The 26813-nt window shown below is 41.3% G+C and overlaps 1 protein-coding gene across 4 annotated transcripts in view; it reads right to left on the bottom strand.

The window, feature by feature from the left end:
* Positions 1–1910: 1910 nt before the first annotated feature.
* c3h8orf34 (chromosome 3 C8orf34 homolog) overlaps positions 1911–26813 on the bottom strand; it is a 55064-nt gene continuing 30161 nt past the window's right edge. For 2 of the 4 annotated variants that reach the window (XM_053858504.1, XM_053858506.1), the window contains exons 9-15: positions 21983–22068; positions 21822–21898; positions 16091–16217; positions 11524–12008; positions 8849–8945; positions 4397–4435; positions 1911–2286 (exon numbers count right to left, since the gene is read on the bottom strand). In XM_053858504.1, coding sequence (XP_053714479.1) covers positions 2279–2286; positions 4397–4435; positions 8849–8945; positions 11524–12008; positions 16091–16217; positions 21822–21898; positions 21983–22068 — 919 coding nt within the window. In that variant the 3' untranslated portion in view covers positions 1911–2278. The remainder of the gene's footprint in view (positions 2287–4396; positions 4436–8848; positions 8946–11523; positions 12009–16090; positions 16218–21821; positions 21899–21982; positions 22069–26813) is intronic. The other 2 variants (XM_053858505.1, XM_053858507.1) reach the window with 1 other exon arrangement.

Raw genomic sequence — 26813 nt, 5'->3', positions numbered from 1 at the left:
GGCAACAATGTGGCTGCAGATTTAATGTCATTTCTATTCATCTGCATACAGTGTCACGCCTCACTTATTGAAATACTTGGTGTGAATTCACATTGGCATTTATCCAGGTCTCCAGCTGCATTCCTGAGTGGCCCCTCTGCCCGGCCTGGAACTGGTGGAGATCAGGAGACATCCCGTTCCATGACATGAAACTTGAACGTGGCGTCTGCATGACACAGCATGGTTTCAGCGATGGCAATTAAAGACTTGCCTTCTTGTTAGGCTTAAAGAACGAATGTAACACACTTATAAGAACATGGTGGTGGTGGAGGATCACGTTGTGTGACATACAGTCTGCATGTATTGGTATTATACTGACTCACAAGAGGCCTGGAAAAAAGTGAGCCGAATAAATATCTGGAGCACGATCATGTTTCCAGACCATAAACACACTGCAATTGATTTCCAAATCACTTTCCAACATTCATATGCATTTAAGAAAGGGGAGTGGAATTTAAAGTTTTAAACAATAGCTGTGATGATCACCACCACCACCACACTGCGTAATATGAATAGTTGGAGAGTTGGCTGTGCTGATTTTAAACATGTGTTTTTACGGTCATGACAGACTCACCCGATTGTCCCTGGGTTCATGACTCACTCAGCACCACAATGTAAACACATATATTTTGATTGGAAATACCTTTATATCAAGCCTTCACATACCAGAGTGCTGAATTTCTAAACAACAGGGGCGAGGATGAGGATGCTGCAGACCCAAACCTCTGTCCTTTAAAACAAGATGAGATAGTCCTTTATTCGTCCCGCAATGAGGAAATTTGGCTTGTCAGAGCAGCAAAGCAAGCACTGAACTTCAAAGAGATACATGAGGTGACAATATACATAAAGAAGCAACAAATCAACATGATTAAAAAAAGACATTAGGAAAAAAAAATTAGCTCTTTGGCAACATCAGACACATTTTAATGACGCACATGATCATATCTTTCTCCAGCGCTGGTCACATGATACGAGGAGGGCAGAGCTTGAGGAAGCCAGAACAGAAGCGAGCGTGAGACCTGGCGTCAGAACCTATGACTGGTGACAAAGTGTGTTGTTCATTCAGCAACATATAAAGCTAGTATGTACTATGGTCAGAGTTTTGAAGTGCAGTGTTTAAGACACTGACGTGGTGGGATTTTCAATCCCGGTATGGAACTATTTTTGTTGCAAGTCAGCAAATTTTTGAATCAAAGAAGTTGTTTTATTGACTTGAGCCTTGTTTTAAGGAAGTCATGTGAAGTGGAGAAAAACTGTGTCTCAGTGTTTCTCCAGTTCTAGGTGTCAACCAAAGTTCCATTGTTTTTGTGTTGTTGTAGGTTGAGGTTGAAGATGAGGAAGATGTTGAGGTTGGAACTGCCAGGCAGAAGGTGGAGAGGAAGGCCAAAGAGGAGGTTTATGGAGGTGGTGAAGGAGGACATGAGGTTTGTAGGTTTGAAAGAAGAGGGAGCAGAGGACAGGGTGAGAAGAAGATGATCCGCGGTGGTCGCCCCTGAAGGGAGAAGCCGAAAGAAGAAGAAGACGTTTTTGTGTTGTTGTCATCAGAAGAAGCAGCTGGAAAATGGTGCAGCCAGCGGGTGAGATGACACGTCGTCGCGTCAACATGTCTGACCTGCCTCTGAAGTTGAATCCAAACAAATCATAAACAAACAAAATTGTGCAAATCTAAACTCAGCCATGTTGCATCGATGCCGGGCGCTCTGTGGCGCTGATGTCACACTCAGACGACCACAGTTTAGCCCACGTTCAAACAAGAGGCAGCGGTGCCGTCATGGTTGGACCACATTTCCACCTCTCTTTCAGCGCCATGGTGACCAAATGACATGGTCCATAAAAGCCGGCGCGTTTTAACTTCCACTGACTCGGTAAAGTCTCAAGTATGACAAACACAATGAGCACCAAATAATTTTAATCAACACATCTGCATTCCTGGACATCTAATGTTATCTACTTGAGTCTCAGTGCATTTTTTTCAATGTGCCTTCTTCTGTACGCACCTTCAACATTCAAAATGCATAAGTTCTTGGCTCCTAACAGGAGCTCACCAGCATGCTATAAGGCAAAGAAAAATCAATGCAGTACTCCATACAGCTACAGTACAATGTGTATGAAATATCTGTGAAAAAGTATACAATCTTGACTTTCTTTCATATGAATTAGAAAAATAATCTATGCACATATTTAAAAGGTCCGGCAGCTTGCATAATAGTTTGACTGGATCAGTGTCTGGTCCTCGTCACTATAGGCCTGTGAAAAAATGAAAGAGAAAAACATTAGTCTCCTGGAAACCAGAATCACATTGAACCGCTTGAAGGAATAATAATAACTGGGGCAATTACTTTGAAGCCGCGATTAAATATTTAAACATGTCATGGACAAACACGAGGTGGAAAATGAAGCCTGGCGTCGTTCACTCCGGCAAACACTATTGACAATAACTTCAAAAAGAATGGTGGCGACGGGTTTTAAGACTCTGGCACAGTGACCCTGAGGCGGCTCTCGTATCTGCCTCAAGACTGGCGCGCTGACACTGTGGGCACCTCAGGAGCCACAAGAGAGCAGCCACAGCTAACCTCAAACCAGACGCACTTTCTCTTTTTCGACAATGCTGAGTCGACGCCGTGGGCTGTGACGGAATCTCTGTGACTCATGGAGCCGGTCCCGACATATTTCTGTCAGTACGCAGGGACAGACACCACCAAAGTGTCCTCTGTGTGGCCTTGGAGGGGGTAATTGAGTCAACCATAAATTCTGTTGCCATCTCTGGTTTGTCATACATTTGGGAAACATGGTGCGGCTTCACACATGATGTCACTGACCGATAGGGAGACTCTCTGGCTGGACTGTGACACAGATATTTCTTTTTTTTTTTTTTTTTAATGGGATGTTTAAATGGATCTTGTAAGCTCCAGATGCATGTTATACTTCAGTTTCTTTAGTCATTTTTGTCATGGTATGACGGCATGTGCTGCAGCTTTTAGGTCTCTTGATCCACTCCACAAAGATCTTTTGCATTTCAATAAAAGCATCAAACATAAAATTATTTTGGGGGGTATTTTAACCCCTTAAATGGCAGTTTGACCACTTAGTATCACGGTAGTTTGACAGTTTTGCCTGTTGTGTGAAACCACCATTAGGGACAGTAGAGTCAGTGGAGATCAGTGGAGACCCAAAGCACAAATGTTGTCAGTTGAAGCGGCTGATGTTAGTTGTAAGGTTGCATAGGGAGCACAGACGCGCAACAGACGCGCAACCCTGCTAAGAGATTATTTCCCTTGGATCTTGACATTCTCACAATACTCTAAACTCTCTTCAGTTGAGATGTACAGTACATTTACACATCAAAAATAAAAGTCACCAAAAAGGCTACTGTTTATAAGTATTTAAAGTCATAAAATGTACTCTTGACCAAGCGGCCTGTTTCACAAACAGTGATTAAGATAGAACATTTTAGTGCTTTCAAGAGGAGGCTTGAATTGGGATCAGTTAGTCTGTGACTATGGTGTTCTGGAGTTAGGTAAGTGAGACGATAATCACCATCAGAATCAGATTTATTGCCATGGTCAGCGGGGATCCCACCAACTAGGAAAGTGCATTGGAAAACGTGCAGTCCAAAACACAATAATAGTAATGATCATAATAATAGAAATAAAATGACACCTGAGTTAAGCTGCATTATCTTGAGCATGAGCTCATGATGTCGGTCTCATGGTCCTCATAAAGACCCAGAAAGGAATAGAAAACAGGACTACTGGTGACTACTGAGATGAAACGATGGCAGAGGCAAAAATATGTCTGCACTGTGGAAAGAATAAAGGCAATCTAATCTAGTCTAATTGAGGATGAAACACACTTCAAAAACATGTGACTGAAAGTACAAACCATAGCACTGCTCAATGCAAGTGTGAGTACAGATACAGTCGCCTTAGTTCCATCCAGAACAGGCTACATCTACAACTGTTTTAAGATGTGTCCGTGCAAGTCCCTTTGAGTTAAGCAATCTTAAATGATTGTCTGTGAATTCAGTCCAAGATGGAGTAAAAACTGGAGCCTGAACTGAACGGTGCTTTTACAACTTCAGATATTGATGTCTGTGAGTTAAAACTGACTCCCACCCTAACCGGTGACCTCCAGATGAGGCTGGATGTTTGCACGTTTTGTTTGTTCCACCAGGAAGAGTGTTTCTCATTCATGAAACATGTGACCATCATGTGAGCACTAAAAATATCGAGTGGAAACATTGACCAGTGACAGTGTGATTCATTTGTTGATGGTACCGGAGCTGCGTTTCATTTGTAAGACTTGTAACATAAGTTGTGGTGTTCCATGTTCCAGTGACGCTCATGACAATCCTCACCTGAAAACAAGGATCTCATGGTCGCCTCACGTCCGCTACCTGTGAAAATAGAGAAACCAGTGTAACATTTCTTCTTCTGTTTACACAGGACATCACCTGGAATAGAAGTTTTCAGATTCATTAAAATGAGATGTGATTTGAGAGGCTTCCTTTGACGTCAGACCTCAAAGTCGAGTGTGAACCCAAGACGATCTCGCACGGTGAAACGCACCATTAAGGCTTTAATAAGAGAAACTGGAAATGTTGGAGCCGCAGCTGTTAATGATGGAGGCTGGACACGAGGAACAGAACAGGCGTCTTTGATCAGTATTGTCGGTTTGTGCGGTTGTCCTTTTGAGGAAGTTTATAGAACGACAGGAAAAAACAAAGGATGTTTTCTCTATTATTTAGTTTCCCCCCTTTGATACGCGACTAAAGCCATGCTGCTACGACAAGCACACAATATTCCATGCAAACTAAGTCCCGATAAAACCCACCAACCAAGTATCATTGCAAAGTGTCATCTCAGCTTGACAGCGCACGACAATGGCAGATGTTCGTCTCATGCATGTGTTTTGCTCGTGTATTCATGTTTTGTCTTCCACCACTTATTACCTGCTAACTATTAGCATCTTTCTGGACAAAGAGTTGTGACTGACTACTCACGTGTTACAGGTAAAAATGAACACGATTAGCCTCTGTGTGAACTTTGTTTAAAGAGGAACATCAAAGGAGAGGCTGGTTAGTTTGGAAAGCATGGACCCACATGTAGCAAGTCTGGCCTTTTTATGAATGTTAAAATAATTGTTTCTTAATAAAAAGTCCACTCACAGGAGACAGTGAAACATGCTGTATTTTTTCCAAACGCACACATGGAGGCACACACTTAGATTTTCCTGTGGCTCCTCTTTCCTGCCAGAAAGTGCTCTGTCACGTTCTGTGGCTTTCAGGACTCTTGCGGTTCGAAGCCTCTCATTCTGCAAGCGCACCATCACCATGGTCGAGACTTCGGAATCCCTCGAGGACTATTAGGAACATTTATCTGTTCCTGATTTTAGATAAACACTCGGTAAACAGAGGCACGGAAGAAAAGACCATATATTTTGATATTTTATGCATCAATCATTTTTGTGACAGCTCGCCTTGTGGGATCTTTGGCACCACTCGATTTTGGACAGATAGAGAAGCCAGAATCTAATCTCAAGATCTCTCAGATGATTGGGTCGGCCCAGTCCAAGCATCAGTTGACAGCTGGTCAGAAATGGTTTGGAATTGTGTCACGTTTACTATTTTGTTAGGACGCTGGGGATTTTACCAGAAGCTTCACCTATCTAAAATATATGTAACTGCTTTCACAGACTTTTACTGGCCTCACAAAGTCTCCCAGTTAACACCTCTTACTGTTTAAGACGCAGCTGCAAGAATCTTTACGAGAACTGAACGGTCATCATGTAAAATATTGAACTGAATTAAAGAATTTCATTTAAACTATTCGTCAGTCTGAATGACTTGGTCGAAAGATCTCGCACATCATAAGCATGTTAAAGACTAGAATACAGGAGATTAACCTTGAGTTTCTTGTCTTTTTACTTTACTTAATGGGTCTCTCAACGAAACCGTCTATTTCTATTTCGTAAAGTCGCAAAAGTGAATTTAATATTGTTGAAGCCATTCAGCATTCACTCAAAGATTTAAACTGGTCTTTCTGAGAAAATTGTGAAAATCTATTTTTGCTCCATTTTCTTATCATCAGTCAATTACAAATCTCATTTTTGGATCGATTTTGACGTTTTTGGTGACTTTTCTAGGGTTTTAAAAATATTCCTATTGGGAATATTGGGGATGCTCTTTAAAAACGAAGGGTTTGCCCACCTCATGGTCCTTTGGAAATGGCAAAAATGAATTCCACACCTTTAAAAACCCAATGTCTAAATCTATCGAAAAATGAGATTTGTAATTAACTGATCATAAGAAAGTAGAGGAAATTATCCCGATATACTCAAAAAAACTAGTTTAAATCTTTGAGTGACATACCATTCGGAAAACCTCACATATATGGCTACAAGTTGGTATAGGTTTTGTTTTGTGCACTGACTCTTGATTTTAGATAAGGAGACCTGTGCCCATGTCCTTGGCATACGTTGAAATAAATTCATGCATTTCGTCTCAAAAGGAGGAGGGAAAAAAGGCAACGTGGAAATGGCTTCCATAAAACGACCTTAATTTATGCCTCTCAGAATCATGATCTATTTTCCTTGCTCTTATCAGTATATAAAGTCTCTAAACCACACGTGGAGTCTGACTGAGTCTGTATGCCTAAACCAAGCTTCTATCTCATGATGAGCAACTGATGTGTTCATGATGGGGCAGGTATACTAGGATCCCAGTTTGTGCGTATTAAGCAGCATGAACTATTTGATGGTTTACTCCACTCATCCTTATCTGAAACACGAAGTGTTGGAGACGCTCCGATTCTCAGTCAGATGGTTTGCAGCAGGGTGAGTTTAGAGTGGAGGACGCCAGAACAAGGAAGTGTTCTTAGCTCGCAACTCAACTGGTTGGGTATTCCTATAATAGTGGGCCATCTTCGACAAACAATAAAACAATAAAAGTATTTCTAATATAAAGTCTGCCATCCTTAGGTATCATAAAAAAATGACTTCTGAATCCAAGAAACCCAGAACCTGACTTGGGATGTCGGACTAAATCATATAGCTCCTACCACAAGTCTTAAAGCTACGGGTCTTACAAAAACACAGAAAGCATATTAAAGGTATTTTCTTTCAACAACGCTATGAATTCTTCAAAATAGTCAAGGAGACGAGGGAAGCTTCACTGTGCAAATGCAAAAGATCTTAGAAAAGACAGCTGTTAGAGGACCTCAGTGGATTACAATCTACTCTTAAGTTTGATTTTGGCAAGCTATGGAAGACCAGATCCGCAGCCAAGAGATTTACGCTTCAGAACGTTGATGGAGGTCCGATTTGAAGAATGGCCAAATCCAAAAAAACAGACGGTTCTGATTCACAGCCAGAGTTCTTCTGTGACAGAACTTGTGAGTCCAAGCGAAATACAGTCGTGTTTATCAGCTGAATCATGAAGAAGATTAGTATCCTGCATAACTCCTGGCCAGGAAATCTCACTTGACAACCATACCCACCCGAAAGAACCCTTCCCATGGAAACACCCGGGTGAAACATTAGTCTGTCAGCGCTTAGAGCTAGCACTTACATATTGCACTCTACTCAAGCTATATCACATTTAAACAGCAGTGGAACTTTTTTTTTTTAATGTTGCCTACTTTTCAAATTTTATTCAGTCATATTCCATCACCACTTTTCAATGTCAATGTGCATTGTTGCCTTCGCTAAGGAGGCTAGGTGATGGTCTGCTGTCTGTGAGCAAAGTAACTCAACAATAGAAGACTGGATTTGCAGGGAATTTCCAGGACACATCGATGATGGGACGAGGAACAGACCATCTGATCCTCAAATATTTTCAAGGATTCATCACACAGTTGAGCGAGAGCTACAGTTCAAACTCCAGTAATTGTCTTTTTCCACCACAAAAATCACAGTTGGCCACCACAAAGTTACTCGAAGACGCTAAATGATGTCATTGACTAACTTGTGTAACAACGGTGGCACCGGTGTTGCACTCTATTTTGCTTCCACATCATACTTTCAAGCCCCCCTTAACTTTTAATAGAAAACAACTTGAAGACAGCACTTGATGTGAGCATCACACGGGGGAGCACAAGTAGAACTTGGCAACAGGACATTTGTGATCCCCTTTATTTTTGATTTAACTTATCTGCTTCATATTTACAAAGTACTAGTCTTGACTTCATGTCAAAGTAGAATAAGACACGTGATGACAACACCTGATTTGACCATTTGGACATAGTCTGACGGATAATATACTCTGACAATAGTGAGTCCTTATCACAACAAAATGTTGGAAGGAATGCAACTGCACTGTAACCTTTGAAAACATAGAAGGCATGTAGGATATACATCAATATTGGTGACGGCTGTACGTGAGGGGGATACATCGCGCATGACACATCAAGTCCGATGAGACTGAACAACGGTCAGTGACCCATTACAGGGTACAGCTCACAGCAGAACTGTGGCAGATACATACTTTTCACAAAGGCCCGGACTGTAAAAAGTTGCCAGATTTGCTGCTTGTCGCCTTTCACAATTGAAAGCCACTAAGACAATTGTGAAAGTCACAAGATTTAGTGACAGAGTTGCCATCAACTCTTCATTTGAAATGTTTGTAGATGTAGATCCAATATATTGACTAATTTTTTCATAAAAACATCATTGCTATCCAAGGCCAAAATATATTTCAGTTAAGACACAGTGACTTTCCAGTTTGTTCGTGTGTTAATGAAGTTTCTGAAAATAGACTCCCTTCATTCTAGTGCTTTCACATGCTACAAATACAGGAAGTTGGTCCACTCACCCTTGTCTTGCTCTGGAGGGTCCATGATGTCGCTGTCTGTGTCGCTGGGTATATGCCACGGCTGCCTGATCGCCAGTAACTGCTGGTAGAACTCGTCCTGAGATAGTAAATAAAATCAATGATCATCTTACTCACATTTACCAAAGTGTTAAATATTGAATAATACTGAGTGAATTAAACATTTGACTCCAGTTATTGGGTTCAAGCTTAAACCTCGCTTTATCTATCGGCCATTGTGTCTGTTTTTGTTCATACATACATTTATTGTACCAGAGCACATACGACTGCGAAATACATGCGAGCCATTACTGACAAAATAGTTGGCTAACTACTGTGCGTAAGCCAGCAAAAGTGTTGAGTTAATGGACATTTTTTTCCCAGCAGTCTCGTGGTCTTGATCGACATCTGCAACACTCCCAATCATGTTGTTATGTGAAGACTGAAATTTGAAACCAGATGTACTTTCCTTCACCAAAACGGGGCAAGAAGACGCAGTCTTTACATCCTTTGATGCTTGTAAATCCACCATGTAAAAGCAGACATGGTTAAGGGCTTTTATTTCTTCGACGTGAACTGCAGTAGGTGGCCTCAATAAAAGCCGAGTCGGCGCTCTGGTGATCAAGATAATCTCGCCAGGTGTCGAACAGCGTCACTGTCCAACAGTGTACCCAGCAACTGCACAATACTTGCCCCTATTAATGAAGCCTTCAAAAAGGGCTCATATTTAACAGCGCCGCCGTTAAGTACACCATGAAAGGAATATTAGAATGAAAGTTCTCCTTTAATACCAGACTCGCTACGACTTCTGAAACCCCACACGAAGCTGAGGCATTTGTGAGGGCATGCACATGTGTCATGTTGGGTGTTCTCACACTTTCATTCCCACTCAATACAGACCACTTTCCCCGGCTCAGGTTTCATGACGAAAGCTGGGGACGTTTTTGCAACTTCATGTGTAACACTGACATGATTCTAATGGAGAAGATAACAAGTTTGCTTCACCTTACCACTATGAATAAAAAACACCGGAGGAAAGCCTCATCGAGATTACCTTTGACTGAGTGTGAGAGTGGATGGAAAACTTCACAGGGGAGGAGTGATACCTACCATGATGTGAGGTGTCGACTGACAAAAACGGCTTAAATGAGAGCCGCTACACTAAATGTACTAAAACAAAGTGGAAATCTTCAAAACATGGGGAAAACACATAACACATTAACATAAAATTTTGAAATAAACTAGGGGCGGGATTCGATTTGTAATTAATAAATCTCAACTAATCACAGTTTAATAGTATGAGAATATTTGCCACAAGACGCCACATTTTTCAATTTGAATGAATTTGGTATATTACTGAATCAAATGATGGACCCATACATACATTTAAACAACCAGTTTGACAATAGCACAATAAATCAGCATGGTGGCTATATTCAAGTTTTTATATCACTATTATTTACTTATTTAAGGTAAAGCTCTTTTAATGTCTTGAAAATATTTGTACAAGAATTTCAAGTCCATTCAGAGTAGTGGAAACCCTGAACATTGTGTAGTGAAAAACATCCCTGAACAAAAGCAAACAGAAGCTTTTGTTTGCTTTTGTTCAGGGATTCCTCCATGTTTGTTGTTGTTGTTATCATCCTAGCTGCCACGTGTCTTGTGCATCAGTGTGATCAGTGGACCAGGAACTCCTGCACTGACAAAGGTTCCCTGTTGTCTGGAGAGCAAACTGTTCAATTAAATTAAATTACATTATTATTTATTAAGTTTATAATTTTATTAGTATTAATTTTAACATGTTTTTTGGTTGTAATTAATTAATCGTAATTAACTTGTTAAAGTCCCACCACTAAAATGAACATAACTAAAAAACTAAAAAGGAGTACGCCCGTTGCTTGTGGAAGTCGTGCATCCGGACGGACATATGAAGAGACCGACTGGGTGAGGGCGGATGCTAATTGGACTGCAGATTGTCTCCTCATGATGAACAGCGTAACCTAGAAATCTTTATTGGAGGCTGATCATATAGAAGGGTCTCTGCTCTGGACAGTCCCAGTAACCCTCTGGCTATGCAAAAGAATAATTTAGCAATTCCTTATGGAACTGAACCAGTGACCTGGCAAAATGAAAGGATTAGTCACCGAAAATAATTTATTGTATGTAAAGGTGTAACCAAAGCTTCGGTGAAATGTGAAGAACTGATGATATCATGACCACAGAATATAAAATTCAGCACAAAATATGCTCCAAACTTGCAGTAAGTGTCGCAGGCAACTCTTCACCGAATCACACTGCACACTCTGGACCACATTGCTGCCAGGCACCTCAGTAGTGGCTTTCCACTTGCAACATCTGGATGACATTTCTCAGGATTTTTACTTTTTAATGTGTGATTTAGGTGCTGTCATCGCTATATTTTAGAACAATAATAAGGTGCCGACTTCTTCCAGGTTTCCAAAAGTCAAAAACGAAGTCATTTTCAGGGAGCGACATGACCAGTTATCAATCCTTCTGAGTTTAAGAGGCAGCATGTGATGCCATCGAGATGGATTGTTTAAGAGAGCAGCAGGTTACCGATTGGTCTGGATTTGTTTATAGGTACTGACAAACTAAATGCTTAAAAGCAGTAATCACATCGACTTATAATGAAAAAAAAGGATGGCAAAAGATCCTACCTCTGACAGATATGCTCGGAGACTGGCCCCCAGGCTGTCTGTGGTGCTGAGTCCGGGAGGGGTGAGCAGTGGCCGAGGATGCGTGGGCTGACTTGTTGGTGTCACCGGGCGGCTACGGGATCTCCTGAATGTCACCTCTTTGTGAGAACCAGCACTGAAGGAGGAACGTGTCAGTAAACTATTTGGCGTGAGGGGCCTGCTAGGAGTTCGAGGGGTTTGTGCCCGGCTCCCTGGGTTGCTGACTGTGCGACCGACTGTCCGGGAAGAGGACTTGGGGCTGATAAGAGGAAGGCCTACACTACAAGGGTAGCCTGAGAGACTACCAGCAGGAGACTGTGGTCGAGACACAAGGCTGGATAGAGGAAGGGTGTCAGGTAAAGTCCTGTGCCTCATTGGGCTGTGTAGCAGAGAACCATGAGGATTGTTGGAGGTCCGAGTGGTCATCTTTCCTACTTCTGCCAGTTTTGCCAAGTCCTTCTCTACTTCTGCAGGGAAAAAAAAACACAATAAAATCAGCACCTATTACGCTGAAAGTCCCTAGACTTGCCTGGGGGCCAAAAATGATTCCACCCTTATCTCAGTTTAAGTGCTGGTGGGTTACGTAACTACTCCCATCAGGGCATGTTGGTGGGAACATAGCCAGGTTGCATCCCCGAAACACAAAACCTAGCTCCACTTGACATATCCCAGAAGCTCCTGAATCTCATCTGCCTTCACTTAGATCTTCTCATGTGCCCAAATGATTTGAAATTACACTCTAGTACAGAGGTGGGCAGTTAAATTTCCTAAAGGGCCACATTATAAATTGTCACTGTTGTGAGGGGCCATCATGCCAAAAGAAAGGTGGCGATGACTATGAAACATGATGGAAAAAAATATTAAGTAACAAGGACGAAATGAACCATAAAAGGTTCAATGGAAGCAAGGACATTAAGAAGTGTAAATATGACAGGAAACGTATTAAAATCATTTTACATGCATTTTATTTGAATAGAAATCATCATAAAACTATGGACCAAACATCAAAGAAAAAAATATTTCAAAATATATTTTGAATTTTCTTTTTGAGGAAATGAAAAGATGACAAAAAATGACAGAAAAATAAATGGTATGGTTTTAGTCTGACCTCATGAGGGCCGCAAAAACACAGGCATGGGGCCACCTATGGCCCCCAGGCTGCACTTTGCCCAGGTCTGGTCTAGTACTATCATTCTGAGGTCATCATTTTGAATTCAAATTGGGGCTGAAGGAACGATAAGATGCTAATGGTTATTAAGTATGATTTGAATTAGCATGTGTGGATGCAGGATCCATCGGTGGTATGAATTGTTCACTCTCGTGTTACATCTCATGTTACATCTGTTTACAATTTAGACAGGGATTCAATTCTGATTCTAACGTGACTGATAAGGTCAAGGGGTGGATTACAGAGAATATTTACTGGGAGCTGGGATGATACTTGAAGAGCCAAAATGACCCTGAAATGAGTCAAACCTTCTTGCTGGGATGTTTATTTACACTGCTGCAATCACCGGCTGATGATTTTTTTCAACTGTGAGTCATGAAAAACACACATTTGTTTGTCTTGCTGGTAGTCACAAAAACATTTTGGTTGTGTGCGAGGCAGCGCTGCCAACCCCTGAGACGGACTTGTGGGTTGTTTTTCCCGAGATCAGAATTTCAACAAACCATCCTGGAAGTTGACGCTTGGCTCATGATTTTAGAAAATGACTCATCAGTTACAAGAACCTCTGGAGAAGATGCATGTCTGTCGCATCAAATAAATCGAAAGATTCATTCCACAAAAGTCTTCCGTGCTTCTTATAAACCATTTTTCCGGACAAAAATGTGTTCAAAACAGACCATAATTCACACATAAATATTGGGATTGTGAAAAACTAGAAAGGTCATGCGAATGTGAATCACTTTCCTGGAAAATTACTTTGTATAAAAGCTTCCCTAAACTGTGTTTTGAGATCTTTTCAATGGACCAGCAGGTTTCATTTTTTTTCCAGACATGATTAAATTGGTTTTGAGTTCCTGATCAGCTCTTATGTTGCTCTTTTTTTTATATATATAAAGAGAAAGCTATAGTTATGGGCTACAGACACTGAAGTGCTTGCTGTCCAGCCTCGCTGTTCTCACTATCATGTATGCACCTCACACTTTATGTGAGTCTGTGATTCTTTAACCTTAATAAAACACACACGGTACTGCTCTGGATGAAAGGGGGAGGTAGGTGGGGCGCCTAAAGTTGTAGTTTGGCTTGTTCATTAGACTTAAATCTGAGCTTAGATGTATGATCCCAGACCCACTGCTTTATCTGCCTGTGGCTTGCTTGAATCAGCTGTAAAGGTTCAAGATTATCATGAGCATGTAACCTAATTTAAATCTTACAAACCAGCCAAAATCTGCATGTTTGACTTCACAGAACGCTTCAGTAACAGCCAAGTTCCTTTACTGCTGAGGGGACAAAGGAGCTCATGCAAGGCCTTTAGATTTGGAGCTTATAATGTTAAAATGCTCCACTAATATTGATGTTCATTGATACACAGTGCTCAGCATGATAGACCAGTCCTTTTCACAACAGTACAGATCAGTCCCAAACACCCTAGTGCCCCGGTTGTAAGGTTGTATCCCACCTACATATTAGATGATTTGAATAGAATCATCATTTAGTCCAAAGTAGAAACATCACACTTAAGCCTTCCTGTAATTCACCAAGCACATTTCTCCCACGCAACTTACAGTCGAAGTTCTTCACCAGTGACGCACAGGTGTTACTTCTTTCAACACAAACAGGATGCGATGTGATCAAGTAGAAAGCTACTATTAGATACATACTGTACAAGTGGGGTCAGAAAACAGCACAGCTCTCTCTGCCTTTGCCCAACCTGAGCGCTGAGTAACTCCACTCATCATTTCACCGTAGTCGACTCACTTCCTCTCATTTCCTGACTGTAATTAATCAAAGAAGACCACAAAAATGACCCTCAGATGGAAACTGGGCTTAAATCACGATTACTGAAGCCTTGAAGATTATAACCCATGATGCTGACATCTAGAGGAAACACTATATCTGAACTTATAAAAGTAAGAATTTATGAACTTCAGCGTTGTAACCACTGGCATTTCCAGCCAGTGGTTGGCAGAGCAAGTCCTCCACCTCAACCTAACCTAACCTGTGCATGCTCCCTAGTTACACCGCTTCATGTCTCCCTTTATCTAAACACAGCCATGAACCTCAATGGCCGTCTTCCTCTTCTTCAATAACAGACCTACCAAATATTGCTCTGTCAGTAGCTGCTTTTGTAGCAAAATTCTGCTTCATACCTGAGGATGCCTCTTTAAAAGAATTAACTTAACACATTAATGTTGTAATATCACACCATACAGACAATAAATACTATGAAGGCAATGATTTTATTATTCCTCAACCAGTCAACCTAACCATCTGTATAGCCCAGAGGTGGGCAGTTAAATTTCCTTAAGGGCCACATTATAAATTGTAACTGTTGGGAGGGGCCATCACGCCAAAAGAAAGGTGGCGATCACTATGAAACGTGACGGAAAAAGATCTTCAGTAACAAGGACGAACTAAACCATAAAAGGTTGGATGGAAGCACGGCTATTAAGTGTAAATATGGCAGGAAACCAAATATAAATAAAAAATAATTTTACATGCATTTTATTTGAAAAGAAATCATCATAAAACTATGGACCAAACATTGAAGATGAAAAGGCAATTTATTTCAAAATATATTTTGAATTTTCATTTTTGAGGAAAATACTAAAACAAAGGAAAAGATGAAAAGAAATGCAGAAACGGAAACAGGATTTTTTTTAAATGACAGAAAAAATGCCGACTTATAAGTTGCACAGTTTTTGTCTGACCTCATGAGGGCCGCAAAAACACAGGCATGGGGCCGCATATGGCCCCCGGGGCCAAACTTTGCCCAGGTCTGGTCATACTCCCAGGCTCAAGTGCAGGAGTCTGTATAAGCTCTACAAGTTAATACCTCATATGGAGAGCAGACATTGAATGGGATGGCCCATTCAAACAAATTAACTATGATGTAGAATCAAGTTATGAAGAGGGGACTTAAATTCATGACTTCTACATGTGATGGTAAAGGGACGGCCTGACCTCTACCCTCTCTATATTAAAATACAGGCTGTTTATCAGATGGTTCTTTAAGGTTATGAGTTCCTTCACATATGAGCTGCAGGATCGACTCAAAATGTATGAATTTTATTTCCCTGAAACATTGTGAATCAAGAAAAGCTAAGGTGCTAATAGTAGGCGGCTGAAAATAAGCTGGCTCAGCAGTTATCTGAAAATGATGTAATGCTTTCATAAATGACTTAAAAGAGAGAAAAAAATCCTCTCAGCACATGATAGAGCAGAATGAAAGGCAAAACTTATGGGAGACTATTCCGATCTGTGGTCAGATTAGTGGTTATAAATGGACATAAAAGCCACATCTGGGCATTTTTGGTTTTGACCAAAGTCACGTCTCTTATCAGATTTACACGATGTGGCACGTTCGCTGGAACTCTGACTTACCGGCGAGCTGCTTGCCCATGTTCTCCAGCTCTTTAGAAAAGAGGGAGTCCCCCAGTAGCAGGCCCGTCTGCCCAACAGAGCTCCCACCTCTCGCAGCCTTCAGATCCGCGTCCCAGACAGCCTGACGCTAGAACAGAAAAGAGAGAAAGTCACATTAAAAGAGAGACCCTTCAATTAACTGTTTATATAATTTTCAGCTATTGCTGGAAATATCTGAGCCATATCTGCTGGAAAAAGAGGCAATTATTATTTTATGGGCTTTAGAAAAACACGCGAAACCACAGCAAGTGCAGATGAAAGCGCGCTGCATGCAGCGCAGCCTGTTTAGTAAATGTGGAGGGCGACACAGTGGTGGTTCAGAACATTTCTGTCTAACTATCAGCAATGGAGGCTCAAACACATTCCTGTTTGTTGGCTCTGAGCCTGGAGAACGCAAATCATCCTGTTGACTGAAACATAAATCTGTCATTTTCATACTGAGGGCTTATACACGAAATACAAATATAGACATAACAGGTGAAGACCGCAGCAGTGGAAGGGGAGTAGAGCAGCATGGAGGCACAGCTAGATACGAGTGAAAGTGGAGGGGAACCCAATCAATGTGGTCTGGTGGAAAATACATGCAGTCAGCAAACATGAAAAAGTAATAAAAGGTGAGTATTAAATATTTTAGCAAACAGTCCACTTAGTGAAATTTGGATTTGATGATGATTTTTGTTTTACACCTGAATTGACTTTTAATACAACACTGGGAGACTTACTGAGAGTCACCTCACACCTCTTGGAGGTAGCTCATGCATACCTGTCCAGCAATTCAATGTAAAACTACCACTGTCCAGAGGTGGGAAATTTTATTTCCTAAAGAGCCACAAGTGTAACGGTTGTGAGGGGCTATCATCAAAAGAAAGACAGTGATGACTGCAAAACATGACGGGAAAATAGCCAAAATACATACTGAAGCAACAAGGGCAAAATGAACCTAAAAGATTAAATGTGAGCAAGGATATTAAGAAGAGTAAATATGCCATGACACCTATTGAAATATTTTATTTTATATCCTCTTAATATGAATATAAATCAACATAACTATGGACCAGACGTTCAAGATAAAAAGACACTTCATTTCAAAACATATTTTCAATATTCCTTCAATGTATTTTGAGGAACAAGAAAAACACAAAAAATGGGCAATGAAAAGAAGAAAATTGTGGTCTTAAAACAAGAACATGCTATAAGTGGTGGTGATGACTAAAAGAGAAAGAAAAATTACAACATATCAGTTACAGTCTATAGTTTAGTCTGAGGTCACAAGGGCCACGAAAAAACAGGCATCGGGCTGCATATGGCCTCCGGGCCGCACTTTGCCCAGGTCAGCTTATATCCAGTGATAAGTCCCAGGGACACCGGGATTGATCCCGCGTGTCTGGCAGAAGCGAACTGTGGTGACCGAGCACGACGAGCCAATCCCTAAATACAGCTCTCATTTCATAAAAGGTTGAATTTACAACTGAATTCTGCTCCCTAACTTTATTTCTTTCCTCTGGTTGCACCCCTTAAATCCTCCATGACGTCATCTCCGCTGCTCTTTCTGGGCCCTCTCACTTTGGGCTCGCAATGCTGCCAGTCTGCATGAAGTCAGACGCCCATAACTGAATTACACACACACACACACACACACACATCACACAATGGATTATTGGGATTAAACACAGTATGCTGAAATCACACATTGTCTTTTCTGTTGCCGAATTCACTTTTTATGGACGCTTCACAACATTGCGTTCCACGAGAGAAAAGAAGGGAAAACAATGAGTATAATAATGTCATTGGCGCAAACACTAAGCTATATAATCCCTTTAAGCTCGAAGAAGCTTGAAGAAAAAGGGGGAAAATTCCCTCTGGTGATTCTTCTGCCCAGCGAGGAAGCATGGATCTCATTTCTCTCAAAATTGATTCCATGTTAGCAGCAAACAAGAGCGAGGAAAGTGAAATACTTTACGGCCGGCATGTGTGTAGCTATATGTGTGTGGTCAGCAGTTACAATCCCCTCAATCTGGGGTTAAGTCCAACCTGCCCCGACACACAAGGAACAGCGACTGATCTGAGATGGTCTGACTTGTTTCAAAACCCAGCATAGCTTCACATTAAATAGCAAATCTTACGGACTGAACACAAAGTCTACTGCAAAATACCATGTGCTTCTTGGCTAAGAGCAAACATGAGACTGACAACATTTGGCTGCGTGATTAAATTATATTCCAGTTCACAGAGGAGCAGCAAAGAAGGAATTTAGTAACGTGCCAAGAAGACAAGTGCAGTTTGAGATTCCAGACAGAGATTAGGGCAGCAGGTAAAAGTGCGGACAAACAGACTGTAGCAATGTTAGAAATATAAATTCTAAGATTAGACATGAAATAAATAAAGATACACTTGTTCATCGTGAGTAGTTCTCAATAAAGTCTCAATAAAGAAGTTGAAATGAGACGAGCGTCTGGGTGTTTACAACATGACAACTAAAGCATACACCAAAGACAATCAATGAAAAACACAATATTACACACAATATTATTATTATCACAACAGTCAAGTCTCCACTTCTCTAGAAAAATAACTATCAAGAAATGCAAGGAAAAAGCCAGACAAATATTATTGCGTATCTCTTGTCTGATCAACACATAAGCTTGTTCGTGTGCGAACGCCACAGTTGCGTGAGCACCACATTCTCTTTGTGCAAGAACCAGATGCGGTCGCATGAGCACCAAACGTGAAAGAGCTGGTGCAAGTATTTTTGGTAATCAGCAAATATTGGAACTTAAGCCAAACGCAAGCCAAAACTAAATAAAGAAGAGACTTGCTAAGCGTGGAAAAACAGCAGGATTCAGGATAACAAACTGTGGTGCCAAACACAAAACCCTCACAGTACATCCTCTGGTATGTTGGCAATATTTCCTGGAAACAAAAATAAGCCATCACAACAGCTCCTATCACACACACACACACACACACACACAGGGCTTTTGCATCACTCACATTTTCCCCACATCCACCAGACAAATGAACGGTTTCCCCTGGCACTTTTTATGACTGTGGCACCCAAACGAGTAAAGCAGGGATTTGATTAAAACATATCACTTCACACTCGCAGAAGGAAAGAATTTCTCGGGAAATTTGCTTTCGGAAAGTATTTGTCTTTATGAGGCATTTAACACCTGAAGGAGCTGGCAGAGGCAGGGGGCCCTTCAGAGTCATAATAATAACCATTAATGCTATTTACTTTCCAACATGGCCGAGCATTTACTGCCCAAATGTGCCGGACCAGTCGGCAGCCTTCATTCATCTTCAGCAAGACACCAATTACAAAATGACCTTTTATTGACTAGCACCAAAAAAACAACTGAAATATATATGAAAAATCGCCTTTTTCGTCTTTTATGTTATTTTATCAGTCGTCATGTTGATGAAATGGAATTCCTCCCCCGGACTCTCAAGCCGACACTAAGTGATAGTGATTACTGCCTGCTACAAGGCCAAAAACACTTCTCCCTTCTGCTGCTCAGAAGGGAAAATAATTACCGTCTTCATCTTTATTAAACCAACTTGTTTATTTTATTTCTCATTCATACAGAGGAAAATAAAATCAGTAGTCCAAACACGAATAAGAGCCGGAGCTGAAGCTGCACCACAGAGTTTGCATCAAAGTTTAATCATCTGTTCCTTGTGCCATTGTCAACACTTCCTGATAATTTCATCCATTTTCAAGCCATATTAACAGACAGACAGATCCTTTAACCTCTTCGGCGGAGGAAATGATGCAGAAGAAAGGGGATTAGATGGAATATGGAAAGTGGATGTACTTTGTGCGCTAAATGTAGCGCTTTCACAATGAAAAGAATGAATGATATTCTGCTCTGTTCAGACACATTATTCCTGTCAAAGGATTTAATGAATGTTTATCATGCATAGAATGTGTTCAGCCCATAAGAGAGGATTTTTAAAATTGAGTTTGACAACCACGCATCCATGCTGATGACCAATCCGTCAGTCGTAATTGCCCTTTCATTATTTTCTTTTAAGAATATTCCCAATACAAATTCTCTATACCGTAGCAGGAGAGGCAGAGGCTAAGAGCCACATTGTTTTACTGTGTTGCTGAAAAGAGCCATATCCTACAAATAGGCTGTAAGGCTTCACCTGAACAGCTGGTCATGTGACTTAGCGGCAGTATAGCGGTTAAAGCACATCCCTGTGTGTCTCAAGGTTGCTGGTTCGTGTCCGGCCTATGTCTCTTGTGCATGTATTTTTAAAATTAATAGATTTTACCGTGATCCTCCTTGAAATATCAAGCAGCATAGATAGCAATGTGTGCAACATTTATTTGACTTATATATTTTTGAAAATATTTTGACATTTCGCCAGAATACCTCTTACTTTTTCGTCTTATTTCCTGTATAAACAATCATCTCAACAGCAACTTGACCAAAATCGCAGCCAGTTTGGCGGCTCATTTGCTGCATGAAACTGGGGAAAGAGCCGCGGGTTGGCCAGGCCTGCTGTATATTGTACTTACAAGTTAGCATCACTGTAGGCATCATTACTTTTTAGCACTGATACATATTGATACACTGCACTGATGCATAACAAATTGCCCAGACCCTGTCCGCCGCTTCAACCGAGCCCAAAAACCTCCCTTTTTGCCCCATATTGTTGAGTGATTGTGGCCAACAAGCCCCCAAAGGACCAGTTAACACCAACAGGCTACTACAAATTGCATATGCCTTTCAGAAAGAGCTTCACATAAGCAATTAAAATCAAAACAACCACATTAGCGACAGAAGGTGACGGGAGACATTTGCACTTGCGATTATACATATGGGACACATTAGTGCCACGTTTTTAAGGACGCCAGACAGGAATGAACCGACGGAGATATAGAACAAAGGAGGGATGGAGGGATTAGTTCTTTCATATTAGAGACTGCAAACAACAGGTTTAATGGATGGGAACCAGTCAGGTAAACAATAATCTGAGCAATAACCTCTCTCGGCTTTTGAGTTTGGGGATTTCAAACAGAATTTACAGTTGCTTTTTTCTCCCCCCGCCGCACTACAGGCATTCTTTGGTGTACCGAGCTGACACCAGACTCGCCCAGGTTCAACAGGGCCGTCAGGCTTCAGAAGTCTGCTCCCAGTTAGTCTAGACTCCTGCATCTGCTTCACACACGCAGAAAGCCTCGGCTCCAACCCTGTCTCCTTCTGTTTAAAAAAATACAGTAAAAGCCTGTCTAACACTTAGATCGGGTAATTATCAAAAAGGTATCTGGCTTTTTTTTTGTTCAGTGAATGCTGGTAACAAGGTTGCCGGCTTTATTAAGAGCATATGAGTTTTGTTTTTTTGGTCTCACGATTGGGTTATCATGCAAGCCTTCAAGTAGAGCGTGGACTGGAGCAACACAAAAACATTTTGGTCTTTTCTATTCAACTTCCAAATGAACCTCTATTGTCAGAGCGTCACTAGATAGCCCTCTTATTTGTACCCAGAGAGGAGGATTTGAAATAGAGGTATCACTTATTCACCGCTATCAACTTATATGGTTCATCTCAAGAGAGACGCTCCAGGTGGTTACGAGCGCCGTCAGAGACAAAAGAGACAGAAGGAGGAGAGCGCGACGAGGTAATTGATGGCTGTAAAACGATCTTAATTGTTCGGTGATGGATGCAGGGAGGACACTTACAGAGGTTGATACGTGAGACAGGGCCTCGCATTCCAGCAGACGTCCCGCCATCACGTCCACCCCAGGCAATGGAGCTGCTTCAGACACACAAGAGGAGAAGAGTCACGCAACAGCGTGAGACCACAAGAATGTGAGGGGAAAGCAAACCATCCCTTACTTACATGAGATGTCAGGTACGGCTTGTTCAGATATATGAGGCCTGCGTTCTTCATCAGCTCTGCTTTCTGGGAGACTGTCTCCCTGCAACCTTGAGACACACACCACACGCAAGCTCAGCATCCAGACCAACTTTGAATGTATTATTACCAAAAAAGTTCATGAGAAAATCTGCACAGAGGAGAGAAAAATCCCACACCTCGCCAGAATTGTAAACCTTTTTTAGTGGCATGTGTTTTACAGTTCAATTCACCTTGCTCGGTGAAAAAGGTCATCGTACAGTTTTGCAGTACGACCCGCCAAAAAGAATGCTGTGTTGAGAAACACCTCCCCCACATGATACTTGGAGTCAAATGGAGGCACATCCCAAAGTTTTGGCAGAGCCTTCAAGGCACTGAAAGATTGAAGTTCTATGGTGAGTACAACCAGGTTGAGAGTCACATAAAATGACATCCCATTTGATGATAGATAAACAATTGCGGCCACATTATTTTTGGGCCCTGAACATTAGGGTCAATAACATTCAAAAACTATGACTTGAGTGAGTCTGCAATTTTTCCACAGAAAAACCAAAGCGACGAACTGAGCTGGAAAGAAAGACAATGATCACATGCTTGCTGATTGTCTACAACAGAGGTTGCAGGTTAAATTTGTTTGTTGTGAAGGGCCACCATGCCAAAATAAAGGCATCAATGACTGTGAAACGTGATGGAAAAAAATCTTAAGTAACAAGGATGAAATGAATTCCAGCATCCAAATGTGCCAGCACACTTTGAAGACAAGACTAAAAGTAGCAGGGATATTCAGGATATGGTAGAGATCATTGAGGCAGACTTGTTGGACATATTTTGTCTGCAGTGAAATGTTTTTATCAGAGCCACAGCAGAAGATGTCGAAGGGGAAAAGTTACTGTGTCCTCTCAACTGGAAACAGTTCAGCACCTGAAGCGAGCTGTTAAAGACATCACACACCATGCTTAGCCTTTGCCTATATGTAGATGGCATTTGTACATTTGTCTTTCAGGATCATTGCTACTTGGATTTCTAAAACAGCTTTTGTTGCTGCATGTTGTCAACACATCTTTACATTGTACACAGTTTCATCCTCTTTGTCACTGCAGGGCCTCAAGGTTCTGACTTCCTCTATTCTATTCAAAACAGATCACAGCTTTAAAAACCATATTTCATTACAATAAAATCATTCCCCCGAATTTGTCTGCGATTCCCTTTAATGGGCTCCACGCAAGCATTTAAACTCCCATCGACGGCGATCTCACTCACCAAACAATGCAGCTTCTAGCCTCATCTCCAGACGCTCAGTGCATTCCTGATATGAAAGCAATTAATTTAATGAGAACTAAGCGCCTGAAAGAGGTTTGTGGGAGATCCATCCGTTTTCTTGGAGCACAACATTTGCGTACAATGCTTCAGATCTGGGACGTATTTGTGGTTGGGGAATATGGCCATTAAAAGAACAGACTGGGCTCATGTAGATTCGAGAGACAAAGACATGCCCACAACACATAGGCCACATGGCACTTTACACTTCCAGGAACCAGATGGAATGTCCGATCGGTCAGTTTCATGAGCCGAGCGTTTCATGGAAAATCAGCTCAGAAAATGACGTAGGATCTAATTAGGTTGGAACAATCATCTTAGTTAATACCAGTAAAATGTGACATCAAGTCATGATCTCAGAAACCGGTGGATGGTAGCAAGCACTCCCTTCACCATCTCTGTTTCTGGGTAGCAAGTGAGAGAAAAGTGGAAAGTCAAGTCTTCTCATAATGGAGGTGGACACACCCTGATCCTGATGAACCGGTAGTTTAGAAGCGGAAATAGAGGTCTTGACAAAACTCTTGTCAAGGAGACCAAGCTAGCACTGAATGACAATGGCGATGTGTATACCTTGCTGGGGAATAAACTTGATCTTCTTAGACAGTGAGATTAATGGACAGATCAATGTGATTCTTAACCACTAGGCCAGGCCCATGGTTGGGCCGCGAGCGCCTCCTAGAGGGTCGCTAATTTTTTTTTTTTTTTTACACCTTTGGCCCACGAGACGCTCCATTTTAATACATTGGCCACATATGGTGGCAGTAGTGAGTCACTGCATTGACTTGACATCTGCAAATCTGTAATACTTAACAACTACGGAGAAGCTCTTGAAAAGAAAAAAATGATAAGGAAAGTGATGCTGCCCCAACAGTAAAAACTGTTCATGAAAGCACCTACTGAAGCAGTTTTGAAATGGCGATACTTTTATTTACACTTCACTTATATCTCCTTTGTTGTTTAAATAAAACATATTATTTTTATTTTATGATATTTAGACATGGTTTTATTATATTTATTTTATTCAGAATTGTATTGAGTTTTCCAGTTGTCTCAACAAGTGTATTTTTTTCCTTTTCTTCTTTAATAAATTTGATGAATATGACTTGCACCTGGTTCTGCAGTTGGTAGGACATTTCAATGACAAATAAATATCTTTGCAATGAGCACATGGTTTCATGTCCTTTCATAAGGTTTTGGAGTAAGAAGATTAAACATGGGTCTTGATCAGATATTAAATCAATGAATCAGTTCTATAACTTGAACAGTCTATTATACATAAGTCTGGCACTTTTTATCTAAATCTACAGTGTGTTTACACCAGATCATAAGGAAACACAAAATTAGCAGCTGGTATTTATAGTTCCTTTCCCTCTATTTAATTGGGGGAAGCGTGAACTGAACCATGACCCCAGCATGAAGATACACAGCCAAGTCTTGTGTTAACTGTACCCCTCTTGTTCACATCCCGTTCAGTGACTTAGGTGGAAAAACATAGAGCTGAGGGTTGAAAACTCAGATGCATTTCTCTGTCTGAAATAAAAGGGCAGCAAAAAATGGAACCATGTGTATTTGCACGAGTGGTAATTCTTGTCTAACTCGGGACAGTGTTCAATGATCCATGCAAGGCCGCAAAACCCACTTAACAGAGATGATATCATAAAAACCACACTTCAGCACAGCCCTGAACTTTATGGCTGAATAAATCCAAGCTGAGGACATGCTTCAAAGTGTATGGTCACACATCTGTACAAATGTACTGTCTACAGGTGTGAAATAAATGTGCGTTAGGAGCCACATCGCTCACTGAAAGCAAGAAGTCAAGGCTGGCAACACGCTGAACCACATTTGAAATGTATCTCGATGCTAATAGACTCCACATTTAATCTCCGCTCTCGTCACCCAGAAGGCTCCTGACCTCTGCCTTCAACGTCTTCTGCTCTCAGAAGCACTTTGAGAGTGGATGCGTGCTGAGGACCTGCACGCACATGTTTTATGTGGAGATTGGTGAACATATCGTGTGTGTGCATGTGTAAACTTCTGTACAAGCCACGATTTCAGAGCCCAGTGTCTCTAGCAAGGCACAAGAGCCATAGCCTGCGTGCAGCACTGTTTATAGTCCTACTATTTACTAAAAAACGAGAAGGAAGGAATCATCTGGCACTAAAAGTTGGTGGTCAGGAAACAGAAGACGCAGAAGCAATTTAAATCAAAAGCTTTGGAAGAGCAGATGTTTGAGTTTTTGATATGCACATAGCAACATGTAGAGATAATCTACTGACAAACAAACAACCGATAGCATTCATTCTCCTGCGAGACATTTGAAAAGATCCCACCGCCGGCGCATGCATCACAACTGATAAGGATTTTTAGAGAAAGAAAAGAAGAGAAGGGAACAAACAAATTCCAAACCCCAAACAGAGGAAGTCATGCAGGCTGGTGTGTGTCTTATATCTAGGACTGGCATCGATGAAGACTCCTGCCCTCACCTGCCTGTGGCATCGCACCCGCCTCTGAAACACGAGCGATTCACTGATGTCGTAAATCAGTGGATGCACTAGACACGTCCGAGTGATGACTCACGTTGTATCAAACAGTGGAGCTAGTGTGAGGAGCGATAATGTTAGCAGAGTGATATGGAGATCAAGAGTCGAGCTACATGCCTTTAAAGGGGCCTATTGTGCAGCTACAATCATCAAATCCTGCATAACTATAGTGTAAAACTATGCCTCAAACTGAAAAAATAAATGTTATGTATTTTCAAAGTTGTTGTTGTTGTTAAAGTTAACACATTGGGAAGCTCACTCAAATTGCTCTGTTTCAAACTGAAAGGGGTTGGTTTCACTGTAAACTTTCCATTTATAGCATCTTAAACAAACCTGTTTAGTTTATCAATACAAACAAACAAAAATATAACTGTAGGCATAAGGAACAAGCCAAATGGAGTGTTCTGGACAAGTGCTATATCATCATAGTCTCACTCCTATGGTGTTGATGGTCAACTATTTTCAAGTGGACTTTTGAGCCACGGTAGTCAGCAGTCTGCGTTGGGTGTTGACGGATTAGGCGATCAATTGAAGCATGTGTCACCTTCTGTGTGTCATATAAAAGAAAGGGATTAAGATTAGGAGCATACGTCAATCCTTCCTTTGGATGGGAAACATTTGGCTGCATTGCAAAGTCAACATGCGACACCTCAGGTGTGAGAATGTCTTGATCATATTTGTTTTTTTAAAGTTAATTTCTCGAAAATGGATGTCCGCACTTCACACTACGTTAAGTTGACATTTCATCTTGCTAACTCTAGATGACATGAACTCATGAATCCTAGCGTGTTTTGGATCAATAGTCATTTAAAGAAAGACAGTGGGAATTTCACCGAGAACCAAGAAACGGAAGAGAGAATTTGATCCTGCGGAACAGCAATATGGATGGAGATGACCTTTCTTCAGTACACTGGGTAGCATTACGGTTGAGGAAAGGTGTGGGATCCAGACTAACT

This window comes from Synchiropus splendidus, chromosome 3 (genome assembly GCF_027744825.2).
Source record: "Synchiropus splendidus isolate RoL2022-P1 chromosome 3, RoL_Sspl_1.0, whole genome shotgun sequence".
Taxonomy (NCBI): Eukaryota; Metazoa; Chordata; class Actinopteri; order Syngnathiformes; family Callionymidae; genus Synchiropus; species Synchiropus splendidus.
Note: the sequence above shows the minus strand (reverse complement) of the source record. Positions and strands in the feature narration are given on the sequence as shown.